The 15,230-nt window shown below is 36.7% G+C and overlaps 1 protein-coding gene across 6 annotated transcripts in view; it reads left to right on the forward strand.

The window, feature by feature from the left end:
• Positions 1 to 15,230, forward strand: part of MARK1 (microtubule affinity regulating kinase 1) — a 57,243-nt gene that overhangs the window by 27,152 nt on the left and 14,861 nt on the right. For 4 of the 6 annotated variants that reach the window (XM_038130854.1, XM_038130852.1, XM_038130855.1 and 1 more), the window contains exons 4-11: positions 2,538 to 2,586; positions 3,670 to 3,735; positions 4,682 to 4,752; positions 5,740 to 5,796; positions 9,560 to 9,796; positions 9,886 to 10,005; positions 14,029 to 14,128; positions 14,753 to 14,865. In XM_038130854.1, the coding sequence (XP_037986782.1) occupies positions 2,538 to 2,586; positions 3,670 to 3,735; positions 4,682 to 4,752; positions 5,740 to 5,796; positions 9,560 to 9,796; positions 9,886 to 10,005; positions 14,029 to 14,128; positions 14,753 to 14,865 (813 nt within the window). Of the gene's footprint in view, positions 1 to 2,537; positions 2,587 to 3,008; positions 3,141 to 3,669; positions 3,736 to 4,681; positions 4,753 to 5,739; positions 5,797 to 9,559; positions 9,797 to 9,885; positions 10,006 to 14,028; positions 14,129 to 14,752; positions 14,866 to 15,230 lie in introns of those variants that run through there. The other 2 variants (XM_038130856.1, XR_005256199.1) reach the window with 2 other exon arrangements.

Raw genomic sequence — 15,230 nt, forward strand, 5'->3', positions numbered from 1 at the left:
TAGAAACTCAGTACAGTGCTGGGTGTCTCTTTCTATAAGTAAAGCTTTTGAGGCTGCTGGACCTTTTGAATGGTAGCCTTTTTTAAGAATGAAGAGTGGTCCTGTAAATATGGTGAAGTTATGAGAGATAAGTCAGGGAGATAACTCACTTATGCCTTCTGAGAGAGAAGGACGCTGCTGCTCAGGAAAATACAGGTGTGTCTGAATTCTGAAAATGCTATTTTTTCAGTAAAATAGATTATAATCCTGCAGCAGGTTGCCTTGTCCTCAGAGAACAAACATCGCTGTTCTGTCCAGATTTTTGTAAGTTTAACAAACTTGGCTTTGTAGGAAATAACTGTGGTCTTTTTTCTTAAATATCTCTATATGCAAAGAGGTGTATCCTGAGTGTTCTTGAGGGGTGTAGTGGCTATTGTTTAAAGGTGTTTATATTTGTAAATACAATGTTATTGGCATTGCAGGTGTTAATGACCAGCATGCTTCTGCATGGGGAAAGCGTGGTGGAGGAGATTTATGTCAAAGTAGTACTTCATGGCATGCAGAATTGCAATATAAAATCATGTCCTTAAATACTGTTAAGGCTTTTATTCAGAAATACTTGTGGAACAAAATTTCTTTTCACTGTAAAATCAATTTGAATCTTGAACCAATTAGTAAACTTCTAAATCTTGTGAGAATATTGAATAGAATAATGCACATCTTTTTTTTTTTCCAATTCCCATGTACTTTACATTCAGTATAAAAATGTGAGGGTTGAAATTATTTTCTGTAGAAGTCTCATTTTAATCCAGTTTATGAAGGTATGAAGGCTCACTGCTGTACTTCTTATACCAGCTGTAAATTATGATATATACCTCATAGACCAGTCTTAAGTTATGAAATATCTTTCTAATCTTTAGAGGAGGACTGATTTTCCACATATCTGCTTAGAAGCTCTTCTGATGCTGTACCATCCATTGGATTAGATTTGTTAGCTTCTGATTCGTTTATATTGATTCAGCTGAGAAATTTATTCTTGTGCAACAAATCCCAGTACTTAGAGAAACAACAAATTCACAATGAACATCCTGGTGTTGTGTTTTTCCTTAACAATGGTGGATTTTATGAGGAAAAGAAATTTGGTGAAGTAAATTCTGGTGCATAATATTACATACACTTGTTTTGTGTTTTGAATATAAGGAAGCTGCGTCTGTTCATATTTGCTCAGAGAAATGCTTTTGTAGTCTTTGCTTCCCTCTGAAATTGTTTGGCAGTTATAAGGCAAATGCATAATAACTAGTGTGAAATACTTAAATAATGCAAGTAAACATTGGTAATATTATTACTGGAGCTGTAGCAATCGTACTTTATCAAAAGCTGAGTGTCAATTAGATATTGCTCTGTAGTCTTAACTTGTAGAATAAATGCAGAATTTTAGAAACATAAAATACCCTGAAGTGCTACTCTTTGGGGAGCTGTTCAGTCTCTCCCTTGCATCACTGTACCTTTTTGCAATGGTTGCATCCGATCAAATGGGACTAATTTTGAAAATGGAGGGTGAGATGTCTCTGCAACATGAGAGAAACAAAACAGCAACAACACACTTAATGTGTTGAGCCCGGTTTCTCTCTAAGGAGAAGTGTAAGATGTTTCTGAAGATGTTTCCAAAATGTCTAAGCATTACACTGAAGAGTGACTGTTTCTTCATTTATTTCAGCATCCTGCGTTAGCCCAATAAGGGACCAAAGAGTGTGCAGCACATTAAATAGGGGCTATGCTGTTCAATTAAACAGTGCAAGCCTATCAGTATTGCCAACCTCAAGTACCCAGCACAAACTACATAAGCTTTTTTTGTTTCTTTCATTTGCATTCTTTTCTTTGAGTACCTAGATTAATCTTGATGCACCTCTAATTAATAAAGCCATGAATGGTAGAAATTTAAGACAAATAACCTCTTGTTTCTGTTCTAAAAAAAAAAAAAAAATCTGTGTGAAATGTATATACTAAGGGCTTTAAATTTGTCCATTTGTTTATAATTATGGTACATGTGGGGAAAGCAAACTTGCTTGCTTCACTTCTGTGGAGCAGCAGGACTTGGAGGATGTCAGAATTCCTGGTAGCTTATTCCATCTGAACATCTGTGTGTGACTTCTATCTAGAGCTGCACTGTGTACTTGCACCTACAGTTTTGATGTGCTCGGCTGAGCTTGCCAGTCACCAAAGAAATCGGAGAGAGAGTGAATACTTCTGTGAATAATCTGTGGGGTTTGGTCAATGTGGAACTCCAGAAAGGGCTGTGCAACTTAGTGTGTCTGTTTGCATAATGCTTAAAAATTAGTCTGGTTTTGGTATGTAGTTATTTGTAGTCATTATATTTATTTTAATGCATAAGATGTAGATTATATTTTCTGGAGTTCACTGCACTATATTTGTCTGTATTTTATGTTAATGCTACTTTTTATGGCCTTTTCTGTCTTCTTGCTATTTAAAATTGCATATCTTGTGTAATTCTTCCCTAATAAACACATTCTAAGGAAATTGTCCTGCTTCCTTGACAGTTGTTTCGAGAAGTACGAATAATGAAGATTCTGAATCATCCCAATATTGGTAGGAGCCCTGCATTTCTGATGACTTTTTTTCCATTATACTGTTTACATTTTACTCTATTTGGCTATATTTTAATGTACTGCTGTTAAACTTTTTTTGGAGCTAGTAGGGACAGTAGGCATCCAGTAAATGCTTCATTGTCTCCCCTCTTCTATCGACTCTGCTTGCATCAAGAATTTTGCTCAGAGGAGGTAAACTGCTCAGTCCAGGAAAGCCTTACACAGAGTAGATGTGAGCTCTCCAGTCTGTCAAGTACCCCAATTCCCCTCTTCTGTTGAAATTATTCTTGAGACCCAAAAGCGTGAGTTTCTCTAGGTGAGAGTAGCAGAACTCCATTAGTTCAGTCTAGGAAAGACTCCTGCTGACTGATATTTCCAGAAAATTAGAATTACCAAGTATGTAATTTTCCCTTTCTGCTTTAGTTCTTTCACCTACCCCACAGCTTCAGGGCCCTACTTTGTGACGACAATTCTTCTGGCTGAGGAGGGCTGGACAGTCTTGTTCCAGAGACAGTTAATGGTCCTGAATTGGCCAGAGGGCTTGTTGCATACAAGGTATGGACGAGGTGTACAAGTTATTACATGCTAGGCACTCCCTTCTCATCCCTTAAGTTGTTTGTTGCTATTTCAGCATTCATAGCTTCTGCCGTTTTTTTGGTTTTGTGGGGGTGTGTTTGTTTTAAATGAGTGGTTATATTGCAAACTAAGGAAAGTCAGACTTAACATTTCTGGTATCCACTTGGTTTTTAGTTGGTCAGAATTTTGGATTTCTGACTGTGAGCAGTTTGCTAGCAAAACAGGGGAGGTTTGTATGTTCTCAATTTAAGTCTGTGTCAAATTAAACACTAATTTCAACATGAACTCGTTTGTACAATGTGCATGAACTTCTGAGAAAATTGTGAATTAATATGCTTTATTATCAACTGGGATTTAGAAATTAAGAATGCTAACCTAAAGGATATAAAGTTTCTGTATAATTTAGTGTTATCACTGGCCATAAGTTCTACTCATTCCATGAGTATAATTGTTTGCTTGTGCTGTGCTTTTACTCCTGGCTGCAATCTCTCTCATTCATTTCTTGCAGTAAAGTTATTTGAAGTTATTGAGACTGAAAAGACGTTGTATTTGGTAATGGAATATGCCAGTGGGGGTAAGTGGATTCTGAAATGTGCATTAAGGATAAACTGAAATGCCAGTTACATGCCTAGAAACGCTTTAAGGTTTAATGGTTTATTTCAGTCTGGCCTTCAGAGCAGTCCCAGCAGACCCTTCAGGGCAGGATTTCTTGATTCTGTTAAGCAACCGCTTAGGTTTGTGCTTAAGGGTAGTTCCCATTCTGAGGTTCCTGCTGCAGTATCAGGAGATAATCTGCCACAGATTCTGGCAAAAACTCTCCACTCTTCTATATTTAGGCAAGCACTGGTGCCTCGTTTTATCTTGCACATGTGTGCCAAAGCACTTGAAGAGGCAGATCAGGGGATGGGAATCAGTAACACAGGAAGGGGAACCAGCAGGCTCATAGTGAGAGGGATAGTGAGTGCCTGCTTGAGAAGCTGCTTAGCATCTGAATGGGAAATGTTTGAATGTGGGAAGAGAATCCAGCACAGCCAGTGACTAGATAGGAAAGGCTGCTGGTCACTGAGACAGTGCAAAGATGAGGATCTGAAAGGCATTTAAGCAGCCTTATTAGGAAAAGAATAAGAGGGACTAAACAGAAATCATATAAATAGCGTTACGTGAAGCCACTAGAGATGTGCAAAACAAATCTGGTGCATAAGTTGCCTGATTCCCAATGTGTCTTACACACGATAGGACTATTTTTCATGATTGATTCTGTTAGTTTCACAGTGGTTAAGTAAATTTATTTTAAAAATTTAAGAAGTCTTAGTATGAAGGGTTTAACTTTTACTTCTTAGTTATTATTTGTCTGAATGAAATCCAGTGTGAAAAGTCAAGAGGAATTTTTCTTGGTTGCTTCTATTTCCTTTCCCTTCAAGAATGGGAGCATCATGGGGTGTGTGTTATTTTCAAGCATGTTTGATTTTGTGTGATAGTAAAAAAAATTAATACTGATGTTTTGTCCTTGTCATGCTCAGGAGAAGTGTTTGACTACCTAGTTGCACATGGAAGAATGAAAGAGAAAGAGGCTCGTTCGAAATTCAGGCAGGTATGAAATTAGTGTGTCCATTCTTTTTTTTTTTGTTTCTATTTATGTTGCTTTCAGATAGACATGAGTGTGAGCAAACTTATTTTACTTAACAAAAAATTGTTTTGATAATGTTTATTAAAGCTGCAGTGGAAAAAAATCCCAGAAGAGAAAAATATCTGCTTACTATATACTGTCTAAAAATAGTAAAATTGTTTTACATTTTCTTTTAGTCAGTGTTCCTAACAGTCACTTTTTTTTATTGTGACTCACTTAAGGTTTAAATCCTTTTCTGAATATTTCAGAATTTAAAGCTGTTCAATCTAGAGATGTTGATATGATGACAGGTACTGCTGTGTCATGTCACTGTTTTGTATGAAGACTATTTTGTTATAGGCTTTTATATTCTTGTTACTGACTTTCTCATATTAATCTTTTTCTTACTCTGGCTTTAGTGATTATTTTGGAAAAGCTTTAATCAGATACATATATCAAGTTTGGTGTTTTTCAGCGTTAAGTTATATAACTAACATTTAAAGAAACTGCTCTTAACTCGCTGTTTCAGACGTGTTTTGTGTTGTATATGTGGAAATGTTGAATGAATTGTTCTGCTAGGGATGAATTGCAAAGACATGCAGTTGATATTTTAGAATATAAAATCTGAGCTGATGTATCTGGCTACTGTCTTGAAGGGTGGATTAATTTCCTTTCAATAGTTATTGCTATTGGGTGATTTGCATTTTAAAAATATGGTTCTCCAGTTATCTTGAGTGGTATGTATAAAAATTTTTAGTAGGAAAATGGACTGCTTATAGGGACTTTCTAGTTTTACTATTTAAACTTTAATGAAAGAAACTTAGATGAATATTTTTTAAGATAAACAGTTTATTAATTTCTTACATTCTAGTGAATCATATCAAGAAACAAAATTAATAAATTATATGCAAAAACTTACAGTGAAGTTGAAATTAAATAAATATTGAAAAACTGATCATCTTGGTGTTTCAGATTGTATCTGCTGTACAGTATTGTCATCAAAAATGCATAGTTCATCGTGATCTTAAGGTAGGTTGTTACTTCTTTTCTTTTTGCTGACTATCATACAGACTTAATTTCATGCTATATATTAGTCCTTGCCACTGCCTGTGGATACCTCAAACATGTGAATGAAGGAACTATCACTTGTATTTCATTCTCAATTTCCTGAAGAGCAAAAATAATGTAGCTTGCCTCTTGGAACAGGGAAGAGACAAGAGTAGAACATGTGTTACTTTCCGGTTTTGGCTTTAAGAAAAAGACATGTTCTCCAGAGAATTGTACCTGCTGTCATGCTGGTATCTACACAGTGAAGCTGCAGAAGATCAAATGAGACCAGCCATCACTACTTATTTAAAATATTTCCAGTTAAGGTATATTGCAAGGATATATAAAACAGTCTTTCCTTAGTGATTTATAAGAAATACATTAAGTTAAGCTCTTTGAGCTTCTGGTGTATATTCTAGTGTTTAATTTGGGCAGGAAAATCAATTAAAGGTAAACAGAAATTAGTTGGGGTTTTTTTTAATCATTTTTAGTAATGTAGTTTTAGTAAAACCACCAGACCATATTAAGAGTTCAGCAAATGAAGGTACAACCTAAGCCTTGCCTGAAGTTGTCTTCATGCCAGGTTTAGGTATCATGGGTCTGGGAAATCATCCTCCCCCACTTAAAAGCTGTCTTGTGCTGTTGCTTTGATGTCTTTGAACGTTTACAAAGAAGACACTGGTGTCAGTTCTTTCTTACTACTTTGTCTGGATACTTGTGAAAAGCTGTGGTTGAATAATTCCTAAGGGTTGTTCTTCACCAGTATCTTTTGTCTTGTCTTATAATGCACTGCAGCACTCTTTCAGCCTCATTCTTACAAATCTGTTCCCTGATACCTGCAAATCTCCCAGTTCCTGCATGTGCACATGAGGATGGATAACAAATAAATACAACCTTTTCTGCTGAGTTGTCCCTGCCCCAGTAGTGTTGTCATCTGATGTTGGAGGTGCCTGCCCAGCACTCTGAAGTCAAAATGCAGGGAAGGCAAAAAGGGTTGGATCTCATAGAAATCTTGATTTTAAAAAATCCTCTATCTCTTGCTTGATGGTTTGGAGCCTGTGAGTGTTTTGTCAAGCTCTCCCTGGAGATTACTGCAGCCATTTCCGTTGAGCTTTCCTGAAGGCTGCACCCAGGGACCTCTTGGCCAGCCGGGACAAGGCCTTCACTAGTTCTCTGGGTTGGCTGGGAGTAGGGAGCCAGCCATCTCCTTGTGCTTATCTAGCTCTGGCTCCTTCAGCCCAGCTATGTGACTGAATCTTGCCTCATTAACCCCTGCAGTTACTCACCATCCTGCATCTTGCTCTTTCTCCCAGAGCCCCTTAGAGCTTCCACCTCTCTTCCATTTCTTAGTTCCATAGCACACACAGTTCACAGGCTGTGCTCGCAAGCCTAGGCAAAACAGATTTGCAGTATTCACACAGGAACTACCTGCAATGAGGAGTCTGCTGCTGATCTCCTTCCTATTTGCAACGCAGCCAGGCAGGCTCCAAAATAACTTTTCTTTTATTTTTTTCTGTGTCTTCTCTTGGCTGGAGTTATGCTAGACTCATTTGAAAAGTTCAGAGTAAAGTGTGATTGAGAGCCAGTGTGATAGTCAGCCTAGTGTGATAGTCAGCCTAGCCGATGAAAAATACAGTTTCCAAAGGAAAAAAAGGCTAAATGTGTGTCTTTGAGGAGATGTTCTTGCTTCATCTCTTCTTTCCAAGTGATATGACATCTTTGTCTCATTTAAAACTCCTCTCATGGAGCTGCAGAGAAGGAAAAGTAGCTTTAAAGTGGTATCTGCCTTCTCATCTGCTTCTGTTGCACATTGAACAATTTATATTGCAGCACAAGACAGAGATCTAGCACCACTTTGGATATTTTTGTTAAGACTTTTTGGTTTTAATAACAGGGTAAACTCTATTATATACAAGTTTTTTCAGACTAAACTGGAAAGGTGTGTAAGAAAATATGCAACTTTGTCCAGGCTATTCTGGTTGAAAAATTGTCTCCTTTTTTGTTTTGCCTCTCGTTTTTTACAAAAACTTTGTAATTATAAACAGCTTGTTTAGAAAGTGCCCTAACCAATTCCAGTTTCGCTCATCCTGTGATGCACAGAACTTACCTTTTCAGGTCATAGTTTTTGCTCTTAACATGTAATCAACAAGAGCATTGTCTTTCTATTTGGCATATTAAAAAGGCCTTTTGGTGTTTTTGTTTGAAGTAAGAAACCTGTAAGCATGGGGCACTTGGGTTGCAGAGTACTGTTGAACTAGGAGGACTATTGTAATCACAGAGCAGCTGCACTGACAGTACTGTTTTCACCACAAGGAAAATGAAGTCTTTGTGAAGTAGTGTAGAAGGCTGTCAGATCTGGAAAACAGCTCTGTGAGTCTGTCTACAGGCACATCAGCTGGAGCCAGCTGGGATTACATGTCATGAATTGGAAAAATAAAATATTTTCCAGGATAGAGTTTGTAAAAATGGGCTGTATTTTACTCATGATAAAGGCTAAATTCTGTTGTGTAGCTATTGGCTTGATATACTGGTAGTTAATTGTCTGCTGTTCTGTTCACAGAGTGTAAGCGAAATTATTAAAAATAAGCTCAAACAAACCCAGACAAAATCATGTTTACCCTTTTAATCAAATCTGCTGACAATTAGATTGCTGCTTCTCTGATTGTGAGCTGAAACATTTTTATATTTTCTGGACTCAATTCTGAGCACAGCATCTGATAAGAGATGTCTCTTTGCTGTAAAGCTATTGTTTGGCAATAAGGTGAACCCTCTAGTCTGGTTGACATCTGGCCTCCTGTTGAAAAAGTATGATTTGTGCTCTGCTTGGTGCTGTCTTGTGTTGCTGGCATGCAGATCAGGAACTGAGACCCTGTTAGATAAATAAACATTGCCCAGTTCTGCTGCACTCCTTGCACAGCATCCTTGCATTTTGAGAAATGAATTTATTCCCCCAATAATATATTAGTATTTCTATAACTTCACCCTTTTAATCTTCTTACCTACCTGTGGTGCTAAATACAAGATACTGTTTACTGACTTTCCAGGTACTTGTACACTGGCATCTATGTATATGTGATGCATTGCATTCACATGATTGCTGCACAGGCATTAATCTTAGATGGATAGAATATATTCTGTGTGAAAAGAATGAAATACTTGAGTGCTGACATCTTGGTGTTGCTGTTGCTGAAGCAAACACTAATAATGAAAGGGAGAGGATTTTTTGGTACAGAATGCTAAAGTACAGCATGTAGCTTGAAGTATTTCATCTTACAAGCAGAAGGTATCTTCTTCTCAAGTCTTAAATTCCTTCTAACATTTACTCTGCCATAATGGTAGATGATGTCTAGGATTAGATTTACTCTCCTTGGCATCAGAAATTGGCACAAACCTGTCAAAAGCTTCAACTGCTATTGTGAGATGTTTAGATACTTCACTCTGAAGCTTAACGAAGTTATTTTTTCCAGAATATAAAATGTTCATAGTTGATTCACTAGCTGACTTTTAAGTTTGTTTAGATGCTTTTAGTAGTTACATTTTCTTGAGTAAGCATTCCTGATTTTCAGTCCTTGTAACATGTATGGGGGATTAGGTTTTTTTTATTCTGCAAGAAAGAGGCAGATGGTGAACCGTTTTAGAAAAAAACATTTTTGTATTTATTGATAAATTATATATTGCACTATGTATATATTTATACTTAATCTGATATAAAAATTGTCCTCTTCCTCTTTTATTTTTCTCTTAGGCAGAAAACCTTCTACTTGATTCAGATATGAACATTAAAATTGCAGACTTTGGGTTTAGTAATGAGTTCACAGTTGGTAATAAACTGGACACGTTTTGTGGCAGCCCACCTTACGCCGCTCCTGAACTTTTCCAAGGAAAGAAATACGATGGCCCTGAAGTGGATGTGTGGAGCCTTGGGGTGATTTTGTACACACTAGTGAGCGGATCACTGCCATTTGATGGTCAGAATCTAAAGGTACAGTTACAGTATGAAAGCTTGACTTCTGCTGGCTTTAAATTTTCTGTGTCATCAGGAGCTCATCTTTTAAAACTCTGATTTTACAGGAACTGAGGGAGCGAGTACTGAGGGGGAAGTACCGCATTCCATTCTATATGTCCACAGACTGTGAAAATCTACTGAAAAAGCTGCTGGTACTGAATCCAATAAAACGAGGCAGCTTGGAAGTAAGTAATTTTGTCTTGGAAAAAAGGGGGCTCAAATTAAGAAAGAAGAAAAAACATAAAACAGTTGCTTGAGAATTCTAAATTTTTCAGGATAGATACTTTGTTCTTGTTTTAAGGGCCCAAAAGTCTTGTTAAAAAAAAAAAAAGAGGAAATGTCCCAGAAACAGTGCATCTTGAAAATAGAAACTGTTAATCAATGAAAATCTAACTTTAATTGCAGCTGATTAACAACCAAAATAAGAGCATTTCAAAGTGCAAACTGTTCCCACTTGTTTCAGTCAGATAATGGAGCTAGTTCAAAATCTGTGGAAAGCAGGACAAGATTGTAAATATCTTTCATAAATATAATATATATGTATATAAATATAAATAAAAACCAGGACCAGCAGCAGGCAATACCATAAGCTTTTTCATGACTTCTTAAAAAGGATAGGTGGAAGAAGAATAACTAGCTGATGGAAAAGAGTGTGGAGTTTGTTTTAGTGCTGTAATACATGTAAACGCTAAAAACTCTGTGAATGGTAAGCTAATGATGGCTAGTTATTTCTGTTTGAGCCTTTCTTCTCCCTCTTCTGGTAGTTTTGTTTCTGAGTAGCTGGAAAATTTATATGTATAATAATTCCTGCTGTGTCCCTCGGGTAAAATCTGGTTTGGGGATTTCTAATGAGTTATGGTTGTTGTTGTTAGTAAATTAGGTTTTCTTTTCATGTGATGTGGAAAATATCTGTGCACAACTTGTAAGATGTCTAAAAGTTTCAGTATTTTTTAAGGGGCTGTTTTGTTCAAGCTTGATGTCCTGGATAATACTTGATGCATAGCTGATATTTAACAAATAATTGGTGTAGAGTTCACTCTAAAAGCTGCCTGGTTCTATAGTATGAATTCTTTATCAGGGATGGATTTTTTAAAATAACATCTACTTACCACAGAGATAAAAGAGCAGAAGATAAATAGAATACTTTTAAAATAGTATTGGCATGAGTTAATTCCTAGTGACTTTTGTTTCATCTTTCTACACTTGTGCAGCAGTGTATGTGTTCCAGAAAATAAATCCCATTTAAGCAGCTTTTTGTTTGTAGTGGCTTGACTTCTGCTTCTTGGCATGGAGGCTACCTGTGCAAGGAAGCATGCACTCGCTGAGCTCTGTCTGCATGCAACTCATTCTGAGCTGCTGCTAGTTTATGGCTTTTTATAAATAGTTTTAAGTTGAATAAAATCTGTGCTGAAGAGAATAGTGAATGATGGCTTCTGCTTTACTGATAACTGCTCATTATGTCTTGTGATTAGTGTCTAAAGGACATAATGGTAAGGGTGTAGTCACTTCAAAGATCACAGTTTACCTGTATCATGTTTAGGTTTTAGGGAAATAGTTTTTTTCTTTTATTGGATTTTCTTCTGTATTTTCAGCAGTTCCTCTTCAAATCTAATTTCACTTTCATTCTAGGTATTGTAGTGTTGTTACCAAGTTTTTGTAAAATTCCTTCCTGGCCCTGGGGAGAGGTATTGGATAGCAGCCTTGCTGAAAGGACAAGGCAGTCAGATTGTGTGGAATAGAGAAAGTAAATGTTATGTGTGACCAAGGGTCTTGAGCCAGTTCCAAAATACTGACATCAGACATTGATCAGTTTGCTAACCTGAAGGGGAGAGAGGCATCATAACCTTTTTTTTTTTCAAAGGAATATTCCTGAAATCACATTTGCTGAATTAAAAAGTGTGGTATGTGGTTTGGAAAGAAATTCCTGTCTGAACATTTCTAAAAAATATATGTTTATAATGAAAGTATAAATTAGTTGGAAGCTTCTAAAAGTGGAAAAACAATGTCATCCGGGGGGGGGGGGGTGGGTGCTTTGCCTTCTGATTATTTGCTCAGTCCCAGCTGTACAGCTTCTCAATTCCCATGAATGTTTTTGGCAGACTGTCCAAAAGGATGTTTGTCAGTGGCATCAGCATCAAAGCTGAGATCCACAGAGGACCAGCACCATATGGGTTAGGTTTAGCACTTGTCCTCTGGTAAGGACTGGGCAAATCTTTATTAAAATGCTTCCTGTAGACTTTTTCATGGTTGCAGCCGAGAAGAAACATTTTTGAAACAAGGGAATGTTATTATAAACCAGTAAATCTTCCCAGGAAGAGATGGGAAAAATGTACTGTCAGAAAATATTTCATGACTGTCAGGTTTTTAACAAATTCCTCTTTCCCTCTGCCCCAGTCTTTAATTCTTTTGCATAATGTTGCTCTGAAATTTCTCCAGAGTAGATTTATACTTACAGAGGGTAATAAAGCAAAATAATTTTGACACAGACAGGACTTGAGCCAGACCAGATTTTTATTAGGTAGTTTTCCTGAAAATAGAGGGAAAACTCATCCATAATATCTAGTTGGTTGAAATTTAGTTTGGATTGATGTTTAAGAAGTACAGTTTGAGTCAGACTTCTCAATATTCTCATCAAGGCTGCTGATCTTTAATCAGCTGACTGAAAGCCCAGCAGAACTTACACAAATGTAGTATTGATCCTGGAATTGGATTGTTTGTCTCGCTTCAAAATGCTTAATTGTAAGAGGCTGTTTAAGAGTTGTACAATAACTCAGTGTGCCTCTGAGATCATGTATTTAAAAGACAGAAGCCAGCAGAAATGTAGATTGAAACAGAGAGCAGATTACGTTGAACTCTAGTTCCGCCTGCTGAAGAGACATGAAAAACTGTTAGTGGGAATTTTCAGGCTTGCTGGTTAATTCAAAAAGGATAAAGAAAGGGGGGTAGAATTTGAGCAATGATTTGTCATCCACTTCATTGTGCTTAAACTTCAGATTTATTTAACAGTATCTTTACAAAAATGTGATTGCAGAGAGTGCGTAGTACGCTTTGGGGAGTCTCTCCTGTTCCTGCAAGGCTACAAATGCATAACCCAAGTCTGTTGTCAAGTAGACTCATGCTCTGTATGTCAGGAACACGGTACAGCAGTATGTGTTCACCATCCCTCCCTCTTTATCCCCTCAAAATAAAAAAAAATCAGTTCCATGATAGAACAAATCTTTAAGTGTTATTGTCAGCAAAATGTTAATTGGCACAAAGTTCTGTATTGTTCTTGTAAGGGTACAGCTATTGGGGTCTGTAATTTGGCAGCAGCACTATATACAAAGAATTTGGTTATATCAATGGAAAATTGAGTCTTTGGCTCTTTGTGAGAAATAACTTAATTCAGTGTTTGCAAGGCAGATTAGGAGCCTGTGGGAAACTTGATTTGCTGGCACTTGGTTTGTTCTTGTGTCCATGTAGTGAGCAGTATTAGCATCTGTCCCTGAAGAGACATGTGAGCCTGTTGCTGTAGGAGGGAAAATGATTTTAGCTCTTAAGGAAAAATTGCGATGGTTAGGAATTCTGGACAATCAATCTTGAAGGCCTACAGAAAGATCCAGGCCGCAACAGAAGGAAATTTTCCAAAGAAGGCAGGAGAAATTTTTGAAGTAAATAACTGCATATTATAAAGAGAGGTAAGAGCCATTTGTCCCTCCAGCCAAACTTGGAAACATATTTAGGTCAAGTGCAGTGAGAAGAGCCATAGGAAAAAATGACCAGTTGTCATAATGATCTTGAAACTAATGACTGTAGAAGCATCAGCACTTTCCTGAATTATACCTTAGTTTCTAAACACTTCCTTTGCTATTGTTCAAAGGAGCTCTTTATCATGATAGAGCTGGTATTGCATTAGCATCTTAGGATGTTAACTAATAGGAGCACACGGAAGTTAAGGAACAAAATGAAAGATTTTGTTTTTCAGTGGTTTTTTTTGTATTTTAGGCAGGGTGATTGTATAGGGAATGGTAAGTAGGAGGAATGAACTTAGGGGAGCATAAGGAAGTGAAAGATAAAAGAAAAATAAGACATGAGGAGAAAAGGTATGAGGAAAAGAGCAGAATTCAGATTATTATGAACTTTAAACTGCTTTTCATCAGACAAGCTAGCACAAGTGTAATGGGGTATAGTAAAGGGCATGTTGGCCTAAAGCTCTTTTATTCTCTTAGCAAATCATGAAGGATCGGTGGATGAATGTTGGCCATGAAGAAGAAGAACTAAAGCCATATACTGAGCCTGAACCAGATTTCAATGACATCAAAAGAATAGGTAAGGCTTTCAGAAGGATGTTGTATCTGGTGCACACAGGTAGTTTTATCTTGGAAGGCAAACTAAACTCTTAGGAATTTGACCTACAATCTCATCATACAAGTAAAATGCATTCTTTTTATTTAAATAAGAAACTCCACTACAATGGCCTTCTTATAGCTACTCTTGTGACACTGAGCTGACATCAATCTTGAAATTTAGTTTGAAGAAAAAAGTGCAGCAAAAGACAAATAAGACTACAGAATTTAACAGACTGGAGGAGGCCGATTTTCTTATGAGGGCAACACTTCTTGCCCGCTGTGGTTAGAGAAAGTTACTGTTTTGGCCCAGTAGCTATTCATAGTTTCTATTTGCCAGTGCTTTATTTGTTGTTGAATAACATTGAATGTTGTATAAATTACTTAAGAGTTGTATAGTATAGTTGGGAGTTTTCAAGATGAAAATAGCAAGATAGAGAGGAGTTAGCAGCATTTTCTATTTTTGCACAGCAAAAAAACCTCAGTGGGTTGATTTGAATCTTAGTTACTTGTAAATTATAAGGCTGTTTTTCTGTTTTCACTGTTCTTAAGTTGTCAGTAAATCCAAACACATTCTGCTGAAATATCTGGCTCTTTTTGCTTTTAGACATTATGGTCACAATGGGCTTTTCAAGAGAAGAAATTAATGAATCTTTAGTAAATCAAAAGTACGATGAAGTCATGGCCACTTACCTGCTTCTAGGTAGAAAACCACCTGAAGTAAGTGCTGTTTACATCATCTGGTTTGGCCTTTCTTTTTATGTTGCTGGGTTCAATGCTGTTTTTATTAATTATTTTGTAACTTTTTTTTAAAAATTGTGTATGATAACTTATGAATGTCTTTCCCTTTTCATATCCTCTTGGATATCTTGCTAGTTCCCATATGAAGAAATAAATTAAATCCTCCAGTATGTTCATGTTTGCTTGTAAATATGTTGAATTGCTTTTTTAAAAAGCTGGCTGTTAATCTGAAGTGTCATGACTTCTAAGTGCTGAGTTTTCTTCTTGTCATTTGTGTTTTCAGTTAAAATCTGAAATAGTTAATAGCAATTATTTTTCTGGCTACTCAGATGTGACATCCTTTG

Source organism: Motacilla alba, chromosome 3 (assembly GCF_015832195.1).
Source record: "Motacilla alba alba isolate MOTALB_02 chromosome 3, Motacilla_alba_V1.0_pri, whole genome shotgun sequence".
NCBI classification, from domain to species: domain Eukaryota; kingdom Metazoa; phylum Chordata; class Aves; order Passeriformes; family Motacillidae; genus Motacilla; species Motacilla alba.